Source organism: Aethalodelphis obliquidens, unplaced genomic scaffold (genome assembly GCF_003676395.1).
Source record: "Aethalodelphis obliquidens isolate GAN/ISIS:26980383/991018 unplaced genomic scaffold, ASM367639v1 scaffold53, whole genome shotgun sequence".
Taxonomy (NCBI): Eukaryota; Metazoa; Chordata; class Mammalia; order Artiodactyla; family Delphinidae; genus Aethalodelphis; species Aethalodelphis obliquidens.
Window position 1 is genome coordinate 4,157,079 of NW_020837997.1, and position 14,421 is coordinate 4,171,499.

Genomic DNA, 14,421 nt, shown 5'->3' on the forward strand with positions numbered 1-14,421 from the left:
GTTCCCAGCTTTTTTTTTTTTTTTTTCTTTTCCTTTACCATGTTTTGCTTCCACCTTTGTACCTCTTAAAGAGTGCAGAGTTATCTGAAAGTCCCCTGGTCAATACCGGGAGGGTGAGCTTTTCATTAGTGCTCTGCTGAGGTTCCCAAATCTTTTCTTTTCTTTTGCTTTCCTTTTTCCAACTTTATTGAGCTATAATTGACAAATAACATTGTGTAAGTTTCAGGTGTACAATGTGTTGCTTTGATACATTTGTAAATTGCAAACCGGTTACCACCAGAGTGTTAGCTACCACCTCCATCCCATCACATAGTGGCCATTCCTTTTTTTGCTGTGAGAACATAAGAGATCTACTCTCTTAGCAACATCTGAGTATAGGATACAGCATTATTAGCTATAATCACCTGTGCTCCACCTCGGATCCCCAACCTTGTTAATCTTATAACTGGAAGTTTGTGCCCTTTTCCAATCAAGTTCACTCATTCTTCCACCTCATTGTTTTTTTTTTTTTTTTGCTATTTTTTGTCAAAGGCAAACAATAAAAAGTGAGCTAGTAGGGAGATTGGTTTTATTCAGGCTAACGCAATAAGGAAAACACCCCCAATCCAAACATCAGAGTGTCTCTGCAGAATGGTTTTGCCTTAGACTTTCATAGGGAGGAATAAGCAAATTATAGGTGGAGGGATTTTACACTTGGGATTGTTATTGTAACCAGGGGACTCTGTTAGTTGAGCAAGAAATGCTTAATCTCTATGTCTAGCTAGTTTGTCAGGGAGGGGGACAAACAGTCCACCTACTCATTTATGAGACAAAAGAATGGGAATTGGAGAGTGTGTGTCTGGCCCTGTCATAGGAAACAAGGAGGTCACTAGAGAGTCCTATCCTCCTATGGGGAAGAGAGGTTCTTTGCAGTACTGGTTTCTAGAACACAAAATTGCGGGAGGTGGGGGGATTAACTGTCTGGGTTTTCCAGCAGCACAGGTAAAGCTCAATATTGTCGCTCGCCTTTATATATTAATAATTGAACCATGCATATAAATGCCTACTTTATGCTAAGAGAACTTACCTGTCTTCAATTAAACTATTTTTCCCCCCTAGCGATGGTTCACAATGGGGAATGATTGGGCAACGCTTGGAGATTAGTGTTGGGTAGCACAACTTGGTTTGGGTGGGGTGCTACTGGCATCTAGTGGTGGAAGCAGGGGATGCAGCTAAACACCTCAAAATGCACAGGATGGCCTCCCAAAACAGACTTATTTGGCTCCAAAGGAGAATAGTGCTGAGGTTGGAGGCGGGGTGGGAGGGTTGGGGGGATTTAGGGGAGTACTGGTAAAATTGCTCAATACTTCCCTTTGGGAACCAGGGCTTTAGAGGCCGGGCAAAAACGTCTGAAAAACTAAATTCCTCCTGAGATGCAGAAAACAAGCAGGCTCAAAGGATTTTCAAATGCATCTTGAATTTCCCTTGGAGTTGTTGATCATTATTCATCTGTCTGTTACCTTTTTTTTGAAACACTGCAGCTCAACTTGTATAATTTTTATATGAAGTTTGTAAAACTTTACTTATAAAAATTCATGGAAGAGTCTCAGATTTTAGCTAAGAGCAAGGATAGGGTAGGGAGCAAACTTTTTCTTTTCTTTTCTTTTCTTTTTGGCTGTGTCACACGGGCTTGCAGGATCTTAGTTCCCCAACCAAGGATCAAACCAGAGCCCTTGGCAGTGAAAGCGAGGACTCTTAACCACTGGAGTGCCAGGGAATTCCCTATAGATGCGTTCTGGCTCACCAACCTGGAAGCTCTCTGAACTCTGTCATTTTAGGTTTTCATGTTGGCTTCATTACATAGACAAGGTGGATTAAATCATTGGTCATTGGTGATTGGTTCAACCTTCAATACCTCCACAGGTGGGGGTTTGAGGCTGAAAAGTTCCAACCCTCTAATCAAAGTTCAGTCTTTCTGGCAACAAGCCCTGAAGCTCTCTAGAAGCCGCTTAGCCAAGAGTTATCTCATTAACATACCAAAGACACTCTTTTCACTCAGGAGGTTCCAAGGGTTTTAGGAGTCTGTGTCAGAAACTGGGAACAAAGACCAAATATTTTTTATTACATCATAGGGACAAAAACCAGCCCTCCATTCATACAAGAGTCCCCCCTACCCCACTCTCAGAAAGTACACAGGACTCACCTCAGAAAATAGGTACTTATGGGGAATTCCCTGGGGGTCCAGTGGTTAGGACTCCGTGCTTCCACCGTAGGGGTCACGGGTTCAATCCTGGTCAGGGAACTAAGATTCCAAGTACTGGCAGGCGCAGGCCAAAAAAAAAAAAAGGTACTTCTACTTTAGAAGACTGTATCCTCCATAAGTCTGATTTAGCTGGTACAGAAATTTAGCTTCAAACCTAAGATAGTATTGATTTAATAATCTGTATACAGGACTTCTGCTGCCGGTAATCGAAGGCTGGGAAATTTAGACCAACTCTCCAACTGAAGACAATGAAAAGTATGCATGTAGTGTACATTAAAAAAAAAAAATCTAAAAAGCAACAAAGATCTAAATACTAGTAAGAAATCACTGCAGTGGAATCTCAAAAAGCCGAACCCATTAAAATAGAGAATAGAATGTGCTTGCCAGGTGCTCTGGGAGGAGGGGGTGGGAATTGAGAGATGTTGGTTAAAAGGTACAAACTTCCAGTTATCAGATGAATAAGTTCTGGGGATCTAATGCACAGCATGGTGACTCTGGTTAACAATACTGTATTGTATACTTGAAAGTTGCTAAGAAGATAAATCAAGTGTTCTTACTACAAAAAACAAATGGTAATTATGTGATAGAGGGGGTAGCTAACACTATGGTGGTAAGCATTTTTCAAAGTATAAGCATTTTACAAATCAGTACATTGTACACCTTAAACGTATACAGAAAAGAAATCACTGCATGGAGACTAGGAGAGGACAGGGTTCCAGAGAGGTGAGGCAGACACTGGGGCTGGTTTTACCCTTGAGGTGGTCTGCCAGAGGCAGCTAAGGGACCAAGTGAGCTTTAGGTCTCTACAAGACCAGGGAAAAGAGTGAGAGTAAGGGTCTCCCCTCTTTGGGCTGGCTTCCCAAAGGAATGTCTCTGGGGAATAGAGGGGAACTGGAAGCAAACCAGTATGGACTGCAGCCAGGTTTCCCATCACCTGGTAGATGCCAGAAAAAGCTTGTGTAACTACAGTGCATTACTATCAGACAAAGTAGATTTTAATGCAAAAACGTTTGTTACACCCAGAGATAACAAAGGTAACTTCATAAAGATAGAAGATTGGGTCCACCATGAAAACATAATAATTCTGAATTTGTATTCAATAGTCTATTGATTTTTTATATATATATAACTTTATTTATTTTATTTTTGGCTGCGTTGGGTCTTCATTGCTGCACGTGGGCTTTCTCTAGTTGCGGTGAGCGGGGGATACCCTTCATTGTGCTACGTGGGCTTCTTGTTGCAGTGGTTTCTCTTGTTGCGGCGGAGCACAGGCTCTAGGTGTGCAGGCTTCCGTAGTTGTGGCTCGCGGGCTTCGCTGTTCCACGACATGTGGGATCTTCCCAGACCAGGGCTCGAACCCGTGTCCCCAGCATTGGCAGGTGGATTCTTAACCACTGCACCACCAGGGAAGCCCCTCAATAGTCTATTGATTGAACTGCAAGCAGAGATAGTTAAATTCTATATCACACTGGGTGATTTTAGCATATATCACTCCATAATTGATACAACAAGGAGACAAAAAAAATCAGTAGGGCTTCCCTGGTGGCGCAGTTGTTGAGAGTCCGCCTGCTGATGCAGGGGACACGGGTTCGTGCCCCGGTCTGGGAAGATCCCACATGCTGTGGAGCGGCTGGGCCCGTGAGCCACGGCCGCTGAGCCTGCGCGTCCGGAGCCTGTGCTCTGCAATGGAAGAGGCCACAACAGTGAGAGGCCCGCACACCGAAAAAAAAAAAATCAGTAAAAATAAGATTTCAACGTGATTAACCAACTTGACCTAGAAAATGCACTCAATCGTCCACATTGATCTTTCAGCGTAAACAGTTCACCTACTAAGTTTAACCACAAGTGCATGAGAGCAAATCTCAATAAATTTCAAAGAATTAAAATTATACAGAGTATGTTCTTTAGTCACAATGCAATGATACTAAAAATCAATAACAAAAGAAGGAAAAGAGGTCCTCCATATAATTGGATACTAAAAAATGCACTTCTATATAACTCATGGATTAAACTAAACCTCTCAATTGACTTTATTCAAATCAATTTCTCTGCATAGATTGCAGCAGAAATGAGGAAAATGAGGATGACTCAAAAGGGAGAGATGAAACGAGAACTGGTTTATCTAAGTATAATGTGAAAGCAAATGAGTGTTCACTACAATTTTACAAACACATGGCCTGCACATCTGATAATAATTTTTTCCTCCAGCTTTATTGAGATTAATTGACTTTGGTTAACACCGGATAATTACACATTTGATTTTACTAGTGCTTAATATAGACAAATTTCTGTACACATATATTAAACTATCTCATATATTCATATATTCCCATATATGAGATATATTCCCTATATCACTATTAAATATGTAATATTTTGCCAATTTATAGATGTCAACTGAACTCAGAGAGTTAAGTTAGCTGATAAATGACAGGTAGTGAAACACAGGATAGAAGGATTTTTTTTTTTTTTTTTGCTGCTGCTGCTGCATTGCAGCCTGCGGGATCTTAGTTCCCCGACCAGGGATCGAACTCGTGTTCCCTGCAGTGGAAGCTCAGAGTCCTAACCACTGGACCTCCGGGGAATTCCCAGGATAGAAGGATTTAATACAAAGATATCTGATTTGAAAGCCCATGATTAATCACTTTGCTAGGAGAAATGAATTTTGGAAGAGTCGGGAATTCTGGCATACCCAGTATTTCATTCCCTTTGACTCTTTCTAGAAGCCCACACCCAAGGCAGATGACAGAATCATGAAAAAGAAAATGTTCCAGAGATCAGTGTCCTCAAGTCTCCCTTTATGGCTCTGTTCCTCAGGCTGTAGATGGAGGGGTTCACCATAGGGGTGACCACAGTGTTCATCACTGAGGCCACTGCCCTCCTCCTGGGGGAGAGAGTAGCTGCAGAACTAAGGTAAACTCCAAAACAGGTCCTATAGAATAAGAAAACGACAGACAGGTGAGACCCAAAGGTGGAAAAAGCTTTATACTTCCCACCAATTGATGGGATCCTCAGGATGGACAAGACAATGCGAGTGTAAGAGAAAATTATCCCTGAGAGGGGACCGACACCTAACAGGCTAGTTGCTAGATGCATCAGGATGTCATTGATAAGAGTATCAGAACAGGCGAGTCTGAGGATCTGAGCAAGTTCATAGAAGAAGTGGGAGATTTTCAAGTCTGTGCAGGACAGATGCAACACCATCAGACTGTGGAGCAAGGTGTTCATAATGCTAATGAACAAGGAGCAAAGAATCATCAGACCACAGAGACGGGGGTTCATGATGATTGCATAATACAGAGGGTGGCAGATGGCCACCTAGCGGTCATAAGCCATGATGGTCAGGAGCAAATTGTCCATACATACGAAAACCATGAAAAAATACACCTGAATGAGGCAGCCTGCATCGGTGATGACTTTGTTCCCTGTCTGGATGTTCACCAACATCTTGGGGACTATAGTGGAGGTGAAACAGATGTCAACAAAGGACAGGTGGGAGAGGAAGAAGTGCATGGGGGTGTGGAGGTGGGAGTCTGAGCTGATGGCCAGGATGATGAGCAGATTCCCCAGCACAGTGATCAGGTTCATGGACAGGAAGAGCCCAAAGAGAAGGGGCTGCAGTTCTGGATCCTCTGAGAGGCCCAGGAGGAGGAATTCTGAGGCACCAGTCTGGTTTTCTGATTCTATGTTGTTGATGAGTCTACTGGAAAATAGAGACATGAATTACCATGAAATAGACACACAGACATCACTTGTTTGAGAGAAGTCATTTAAACAATTATTCCCTTCTGGTTGCTCTACTCATTTCTTCCTTCACCAAGTAATTTTTTAATGACTTCTAAGTACCATACATTTTGTTCTAATACTAAAAATTAAAACATTTTATTAAAAATTAAAATATTTTATTTTTTTAAGAACTATCATGCCTGCATGGCATTTTAAAATCTATGATTAGGGCTTCCCTGGTGGTGCAGTGGTTAAGAATCACCTGCCAACGCAGGGGACATGGGTTCAAGCCCTGGTCCGTGAAGATCCCACATGCCCCGGAGTGACTAAGCCTGTGTGCCACAACTACTGAGCCTGTGCTCTAGAGCCTGAGAGCCACAACTAATGGGCCTGCAAGCCACAACTACTGAAGCCCGTGCACCTAGAGCCTGTGTTCTGCAACAAGAGAAGCCACTGCAGTGAGAAGCCTGTGCACTGCAAGAAAGAGTAGCCCCCGCTCACTGCAACTAGAGAAATCCCATGCACAGCAGTGAAGACCCAACACAGCCAAAAATAAATAAATAAAATAAATTTATTAAATAAATAAATAAAATCTGTGATTAAATTCTCATCGTTTCTTCACATAGGGTCAAACCTGGTTGGATGACTGCACTTTCTCAGAGAATTTTAACTCTGTAGTTAACTTTATACTGAGTCTGCTCAGAATGGCAAATCTCAGGTATTGCTGGAAATTATAAGCTCAAATTCTTTACTGTCTCAATGTGAGAAATAATATCATTAATCCATTCCTTTAAATATTCTACTTTTTACAAATTGGATCAAACCACTCTATTGGAACCTGTCTATATAGAAAGAATTGTTTTGCTGCAATCTGTCATTTGCCATCAGCCTACAGTGAGGGACATTTATAAGAAAAGGTTAAATGATTCTACATCTTGTCTATTGTGGAAGTGTCATACCTGCAGGGGAAATTCCTCCTGTCTGGCCCTTAAAACAAGAATAGCTAATGTTTTTTCTGAAAAACTGATTTAGGGAGTTCCCTGGCAGTCCAGTAGTTAGGACTCGGAGCTTTCACTGCCGTGGCCCCAGGTTCAGTCCCTGGTCAGGGAACTGAGATCCTGCAAGTCTAGAAACTCAGAAAGAGTCATTTTATAGCATATTTCAACTAGTTGTTCCTTGGTAGCTACCTTTTTGGACATGTCTATATGGCAATGGCTTTGTAATTATCCCCTACCCTCCAAGTACTCTTTCTTTTAAAAATTTATTTATTTATTTTTGACTGCGTTGGGTCTTCGTTTCTGCTTGCAGGCTTTCTCTAGCTGCGGCGAGTGGCGGCTACTCTTCGTTGCGGGGCGCGAGCTTCTCATTGCAGTGACTTCTCATTGCGGAGCACGGGCTCTAGGCGCACGGGCTTCAGTAGTTGTGGCACGTGGGCTCAGTAGTTGTGGCTCGTGAGCTCTAGAGCTCAGTCTCAGTAGTTGTGGTGCATGGGCTTAGTTGCTCCGTGGCGTGTGGTAACTTTCTGGACCAGGGCTCGAACTCGTGTTACCTGCATTGGCAGGCGGATTCTTAACCACTGCGCCACCAGGGAAGCCCCTCCAAGTACTCTTGAATGCATTTAACTCTGTGCATTTTTGCAGAGCAATCTTCTTCCCAAGCGTGCCAGGGAAGGTCCAGCACATCCTTCTGGAACACTTCAATGGCATTCTACCCAATAAACCCCCAAGTCTTCACTTTGGCATTCAAGTTCTTCCAACATCTGGGCCCTGTAATAATTACACATGGGGCAAGGTACTCTCAGCAATGAATTTACCTTGTAAAACTGACACTCCATGTGGTTTCATTGAGAAAGCTTCAAGAGTGAATAATTCTAGGAGCTGGTGTGCAAATACCAGCAGGACACATAACTGATGAAGATGTGTCATTTCCTGCTCTAATCAAAAGCAAATTATTCATCTCAGAATACGAGCTTTGGAAGGACACATATTTGTAACAGAAGTGAAGGGAGGATGGAATGCATAGAGTCTTGAGAGAGCAAAGGAAACAAGTGAGCATTTTTAAGCTCTGCCTTCACACTGGCTGGCATGTGGGAGGGAACTCATGAACTAGCCAATGCTAACATCCAGACCCCTTGACAGGATCAGAACCCAGGCAATGGTTTATGAAGCAAAGGAGGAAGGTCAGGTGTCTAGTCACAAAGGAAAATAAGTTGAACAAAGTTCAAAGGACATTTGTGTCCTTCAAATTAATAAGACATATGCATTAGATAGGAAACGTTCTGAGTACTAGGGACATAGGGAATACTCCAGAAATATTGGCTCTCATTGCCATTATTGTTTTTTATTAATAACAGAATAGTTATTGTTATATTAGTCTTTTTTTTTTTTTTTAATTTTATTTTTCTTTATTTTTGGCTGCGTTGGGTCTTCGCTGTGAACATGAGCTTTCTCTAGTTGCGGCGAGCGGGGGCCACTCCTCGCCGCGGTGCGCGGGCCTCTCACCGCGGTGGCCTCTCCTGCCGTGGAGCACAGGCTGTAGGTGTGCAGGCTCAGCAGTTGTGGCCCGCGGGCTCCAGAGCGCAGGCTCAGCAGTTGTGGCACACAGGCCCAGCCGCTCCACGGCATGTGGGATCCTCCCAGACCAGGGCCCGAACCCACGTCCCCCGCACTGGCAGGCAGACTCCCAATCACTGCACCACCAGGGAAGCCCATATTAGTCTTTATGGAAGAGAAAATATTGAGCTTACTTAAGGATGCTCCTCTTCCCCTTAATTTTCTGACGCACAGACTGATCTGTTTAACTGTCACAATTCCAGAAACATGAATGAAATTTCAACATTTGGAAAGTTTAAAAAGGCAAGAAAGAGATTTTGTAATTTTTCTGTTTTTCTTTTTCGTTCTTTTTTTTTTTTTTTTTTTTAGCTTATAAACAATAGGAGTTTATTTCTCATAATTCTGGAGGCTGGAATGAAAATCTGAGATCAGGGTGCCAGCATGTTGGGTGATGGAGGGAGGGTCGGCCTGGAGGCTAGAGACTTCTTATATCCTTACCTGGCAGAAGGGGTGAGGGATCTCTTTTATAAGACACTAATCCCATGAGGGCTCTACCTTCATGACTTAAGCACCTCCCAAAGGCCCCACTTCATAATACCATCATATTTGGGGGTTAGGATTTCAGCACATATATTCTGGGGGTACACAAACTTTTAGACCATAACACATATATTGGCATAATCCTTTTCATATTTTTTCAGTGTATTTAGGTTTCCTTTCTGTTATTGATTATTTATGTTTTTAAATTTAATTTCATTTTTTATTGAAGTATAGTTGATTTACAATGTTGTGCCAATGTCTGCTGAACAGCAAAGTCACCGTTATATATAATATATAATATATATGTTATATATTATATATAATATATATATATATATATACTCTTTTTCATATTCTTTTCCATTATGGTTTATCATAGGATATTGAATATAGTTCTCTGTGCTATACAGTAGGGCCTTGTTGTTTTCTGTTTTTCTTAAAGAAAATGTTGAAGAGCTTCTCAAAAAATTAAGAATAGAATTACCATATGATCCAACAATTCCACTTCTGGGTCTGCATCCAAAAGATCTGATAGTAGGGCTTCCTGGTGGCGCAGTGGTTGAGAATCTGCCTGCCAATGCAGGGGACACGGGTTCGAACCCTGGTCTGGGAAGATCCCACATGCCGCAGAGCAACTAGGCCCGTGAGCCACAACTACTGAGCCTGCGCGTCTGGAGCCTGTGCCCCGCAACAGGAGAGGCCGCGACAGTGAAAGGCTCGCGCACCGCGATGAAGAGTGGCCCCCGCTCGCCGCAACTAGAGAAAGCCCTCGCACAGAAACGAAGACCCAACACAGCCAAAAATAAAAATAAATAAATAAAAAATTTAAAAAAAAAAAAAAAGATCTGATAGTAGGATCTCCAAGAGCTATTTATACACCCATGTTCTTAGCAGCATTATTTACAATAACCGAAAGGTGGAAGCAGCCCATGTCTCCAGTGACAGATGAATGAATAAGCAAAATGTGGAATATACATACAGTGGAATATTAAATATTATTCAGCCTTAAAAAGGAAGGGCATTCTGACACATGCTACAACATGGATGAACCTTGAGGACATAATGCTAAGTGAAAAAAACCAGTCACGAAAAGAAAAATGCGGTAAGACTCCACTTATATGAAGTACTTAGAGTAGTCAGATTCATACAGAGAGTAGAAGGCAGAAGGGTGGTTGCCAGGGGCTGGGGGGATGGCAGAATGGGGAAGGGTAGTGTTTCATGAGGACAGAGTTTCAGTTTTGCAACATGAAAACTGTTCTGGGGATGGATGGTGGTGATGGTTGTACAACAATGGGATTGAACTTAATGCTACTGAACTGCATACTTAAAATAGCTTAAAGGGTACATTTTATTTGATATATTTTGTCATGGTTAAAAAAATAAATGAATTAATAAAAAATCCCGAAGGAACTCTTTCTGATTTGCTTTACTCATGCTCCGGCCCACTGTGCTGCGAGAAATCAGTTGCCCCTCATTTCTCGAACTTCATAGATGTTCTTAGGGAACAAAACCCCACCCTCGCTTCTGTTTTATGCTTCTCCCTCAGCCAGAGAATCCTGCAGATCAGGGAATATTTAACACCATTCATGGAGACTCAGATCTTACCTCCTCCTGTTCTTGGTAGGATCACATCCAAGTCCGGCTTAGCAATAACTGGGTGAGTGCTGTCTCCTGGAAGAATCCACGGCAGGAGACAGACTTAGATCCTTACCAACTCTGTCCCCTCAGTCTACTTCAGGATCTTTGGACCTTTCCAAAGAGGCAAGAAAGGACTGACTAGGCGGTTCTCCAAGTGTCTACCAATTGTTCTTAGGAATGAGGGGGAAGGAGCCATCCATAATGAGTCCCCAGGGATCAGAGGCTAAAAGGATAATGAGAATTACAGAGCTTTCAACACCCAGCCTCCATGCTCCACCTACCAGGGGACAAAATAAGGACACTGATAAGTTGGTTATTCTCAAGGAAGATAGTACTTACGATGGCACTATGGTTTTTAAACTTTAGTGTGCATCAGAATCACCCAAAGTGTTTGTTAAACAGATCTCTGGGTCCTACCCTAGAGTTTCTGATTGACTAGGTCTGGGGTGGAGTCCAAGAATTTGCATTTCTAACAAGTCCCCCGGTGATGTTGATGCTGATACTGCTGGTCAGGGGGTCACACTTCAAGAATTACTGCTGTAGAAATTCCTAAAGCGTGGTGTGGAATCAGCCACATCTGGATTCAAATTCTGTATAAAGCCAAGGAGGAAAATCCTTGAACATGTTTGAGATTTTGTTTCCCATCTGGATAATGGGAGTAAGAATGTAGGAGTACCTTACATTTCAGGAGTACATGTGAAAAGGAAAAAAATAAAGCCCACAGCAGAGTATGCATTTATTGGGGCTCAGACCAGGCCACCCCCAAATATGCCAAAGTGTCATAATGATTATTTTGAATTAAAGTTACTTTAGGGACTTCCCTGGTGGTCCAGTGGTTAAGAGTCTACGCTCCCAATGCAGGGGGTCTGGGTTCAATCCCTGGTCAGGGAACTAAGATCCTGCAAGCCACACAGCCCAGCCAAAAAAAAAAAAAAAAAAAAACTTCACAAAAATGTCCAATGTGAGAGGGACACTTTGACCCTCCCCTCTGTCTCCTTGAAAGCAGAAAATAAATCTCCCCTGTGAAAAGGTACCCCCCCTGTACCAGGAGGATGGAAAAATCCTTATCACCAGAGATAGGGAGCCCAGGGCCAAGAAGGCTATATAAACAGATCTTGTTACTTCTTCATTAATTAGCCATCCAAGCCTATTTTTCTTTGTATGGTCAACTCCTCACAAATTTATTGTTCTTTTGTCTAAAAAGTATAAAAGCTGCCTGCCTTGGTCACTTCTTAGGTCCTATTTCTATGAGACTTCTGTATGTATGACTTAATTTTTGTTTCTCCTTTTAATCTGTCTTGTGTCAATTTAATTATTAGATCGCCCAGAAGAACTCAAGAAGGAGGAGGGGATATTTCCCCTCCCCAACACGTTCATTATTCATATTCTTATTATTTTTAAATTTTACTGGAGTATAGTTGATTTCCAATGTTGTTTTAGTTTCAGGTGTACAGCAAAATGATTCAATTATACATATACGTATATTCATTCTTTTTCAGATTCTTTACCCATATAGGTTATTACCTAATATTGAGTAGAGTTCCCTGTGCTATACAGTAGGTCCTTGTTGTTTACCTATTTTATATATAGTACTGTGTGTATGTTAATCTCAAGCTCCTAATTTATCCCTCCCCACCACGTTTCCCCTTTGGTAACCATAGGTTTGTTTTTGAAATCTGTGAGTCTGTTTCTGTTTTGTAAATAAATTTATTTATATCATTTTTAAAAAAAATAGATTCCACATATGAGTCATATCATATGGTATTTATCTTTCTCTGTCTGACTTACTTGACTTATTATGATAATCTCTAGGTCCATCCCTGTTGCTGCAATTATTCATATTATTTATATTACGATTACCAGGACTTGAGGAGATCGCGACCTGATTCCTCCCTTTGAGCGGCGTGTGTTGGAGGGTTTAGGGCGGAAAGGACAGGAATGTAAAGGAGGAAGAGGAAGAGGCAGAAGAGAGAGAACATCCAGGGACAACACTTATGAGTTGTGAAGAAGGAGGACCATCTTGAAAATTCCATGAGGATCCTTAATCACAGCAAGGAGCAAGTTGTCTGGGGAGACTGACCCCCTTTCCTTGAATCTCAGTGTCTTCCTTAAAGGGTTGGATCCAAAACCAGCAGTGTGAGGATTCAACAGCACAGTTCTCCTCCTTCCCTTCCCGGGACATAAAGGGATGCATTGGAGCAGCCTGGAATTCTCAGAAAATTTTGAGAAGTATTGATTCCTTTGAGTAGTGAATTGGCCCATGCAATTTTAAGGTGAGAGAAAGGGGTCAGGAGAGCCACAAGCAATTGCAAATCTAGTGCCAGGGGACTTGGAAATAGGCCAGAAAAATCGGGAGGGCAGTTAGACAGTGATTCTCACTCTTGACCAGGTGTCAGAGTCACCTAAAGGGTTTCTTAAAACACAGGTTGCTGGGCACCACCCCAGAGTTTCAGCATGTCTAGATGAAGTCTGAGAAATTGCATTTCAGAGAACTCCCCAGGTAATGCTGATATGACTGGTAGAACCTGCTGCATAATTTTTTGGGTCCCAGTGCAAAATGAAAATGTGGGACCCCATGTTGAAAAAATGTCAAGACAGTGATAGCGGAGCATTCAACCAAGAGTGGGGTCCTCTGTGGCTCTTCTGGTTGCACACCCATGAACGCAGCCCTGGCTGCTGGTCTAGGGACACATTGTGAGAACAATTGGTTTAGACTTCCTACTTAATTAACCTAGGACTACCTCCAAATAGGAATAATAATGATAACAATAATAATGTTGCCCCCTTTCCTCTAGAACTTACAAGGATTTCTGTATCTCCAGGATGGCCCCACAGGAGACCACAGGGGCTGAGTTTCTCCCCAGGATGTAGATGTTGAAGATAAACTGATGCTTGAGAATTTCAAGGAGGCAGTCACGTGTGCAGTTTCTGGACAATACACATTCTGTAAGAAGCAACAAGGTAGCAAAGCTTTCTGGTTGGTTGGTGTGAGATTGTGTTGATAGGGGACACTCAGTATATTTACAGTTTTTCTCTGGCCCTAGGGGCCTTGTCTCCAAAGCTCCTCATTAGCGAAAGTGTTCTATCTTCACTCCAATCCTGCAGCAGACGGAAGGAAACTACTGGCTTGCTAATCCCCTGAGCCGGGGTAAGCATGTGGCCTTTCCTCTCTCCTGCCTCTTGTACCAAAGCTCACAGTCTGGGATGATCAAGATGCCCAACAGGCTCAGCGGCCATGGCTCACGGACCCAGCCGCTCCGCGGCATGTAGGATCTTCCCGGACCGGGGCACGAACCCGTGTCCCCTGCATCGGCAGGCGGACTCTCAACCATGCGCCACCAGGGAAGCCCTGGCTCTTCTTTTCTTTTATTATTATTATTATTATTATTATTTTTGCGGTACGCGGGCCTCTCACCGCTGTGGCCTCTCCCGTTGCAGAGCACAGGCTCCGGACGCGCAGGCCCAGCGGCTCAGCCGCTCCGCGGCACGCGGGATCCTCCCGGACCGGGGCACGAACCCGTGTCCTCCATCGGCAGGCGGACTCTCAACCACTGCGCCACCAGGGAAGCCCCTGGCTTTTCTTTTAAACTCAGCAAAGTTTGTTTGTTTTTTTGGTGCTGGTGATATTTTCTAATACATTTTAAAATACACAGTCTTTAAAATACTGTCTGCATCCCATTTTGGAAACACTAACGAGTGCATCTCTATAGCGTCTAGATTTTT

The 14,421-nt window shown here is 42.8% G+C and overlaps 1 protein-coding gene across 1 annotated transcript; it reads right to left on the reverse strand.

Moving 5' to 3' along the window:
* Positions 1-4,993: 4,993 nt before the first annotated feature.
* LOC113608872 (olfactory receptor 7A10-like) lies at positions 4,994-5,962 on the reverse strand. Its single transcript, XM_027085839.1, is given in 1 exon segment — positions 4,994-5,962. A coding segment is annotated over 1 exon segment (969 nt).
* Between the last annotated feature and the right edge of the window lie 8,459 nt (positions 5,963-14,421).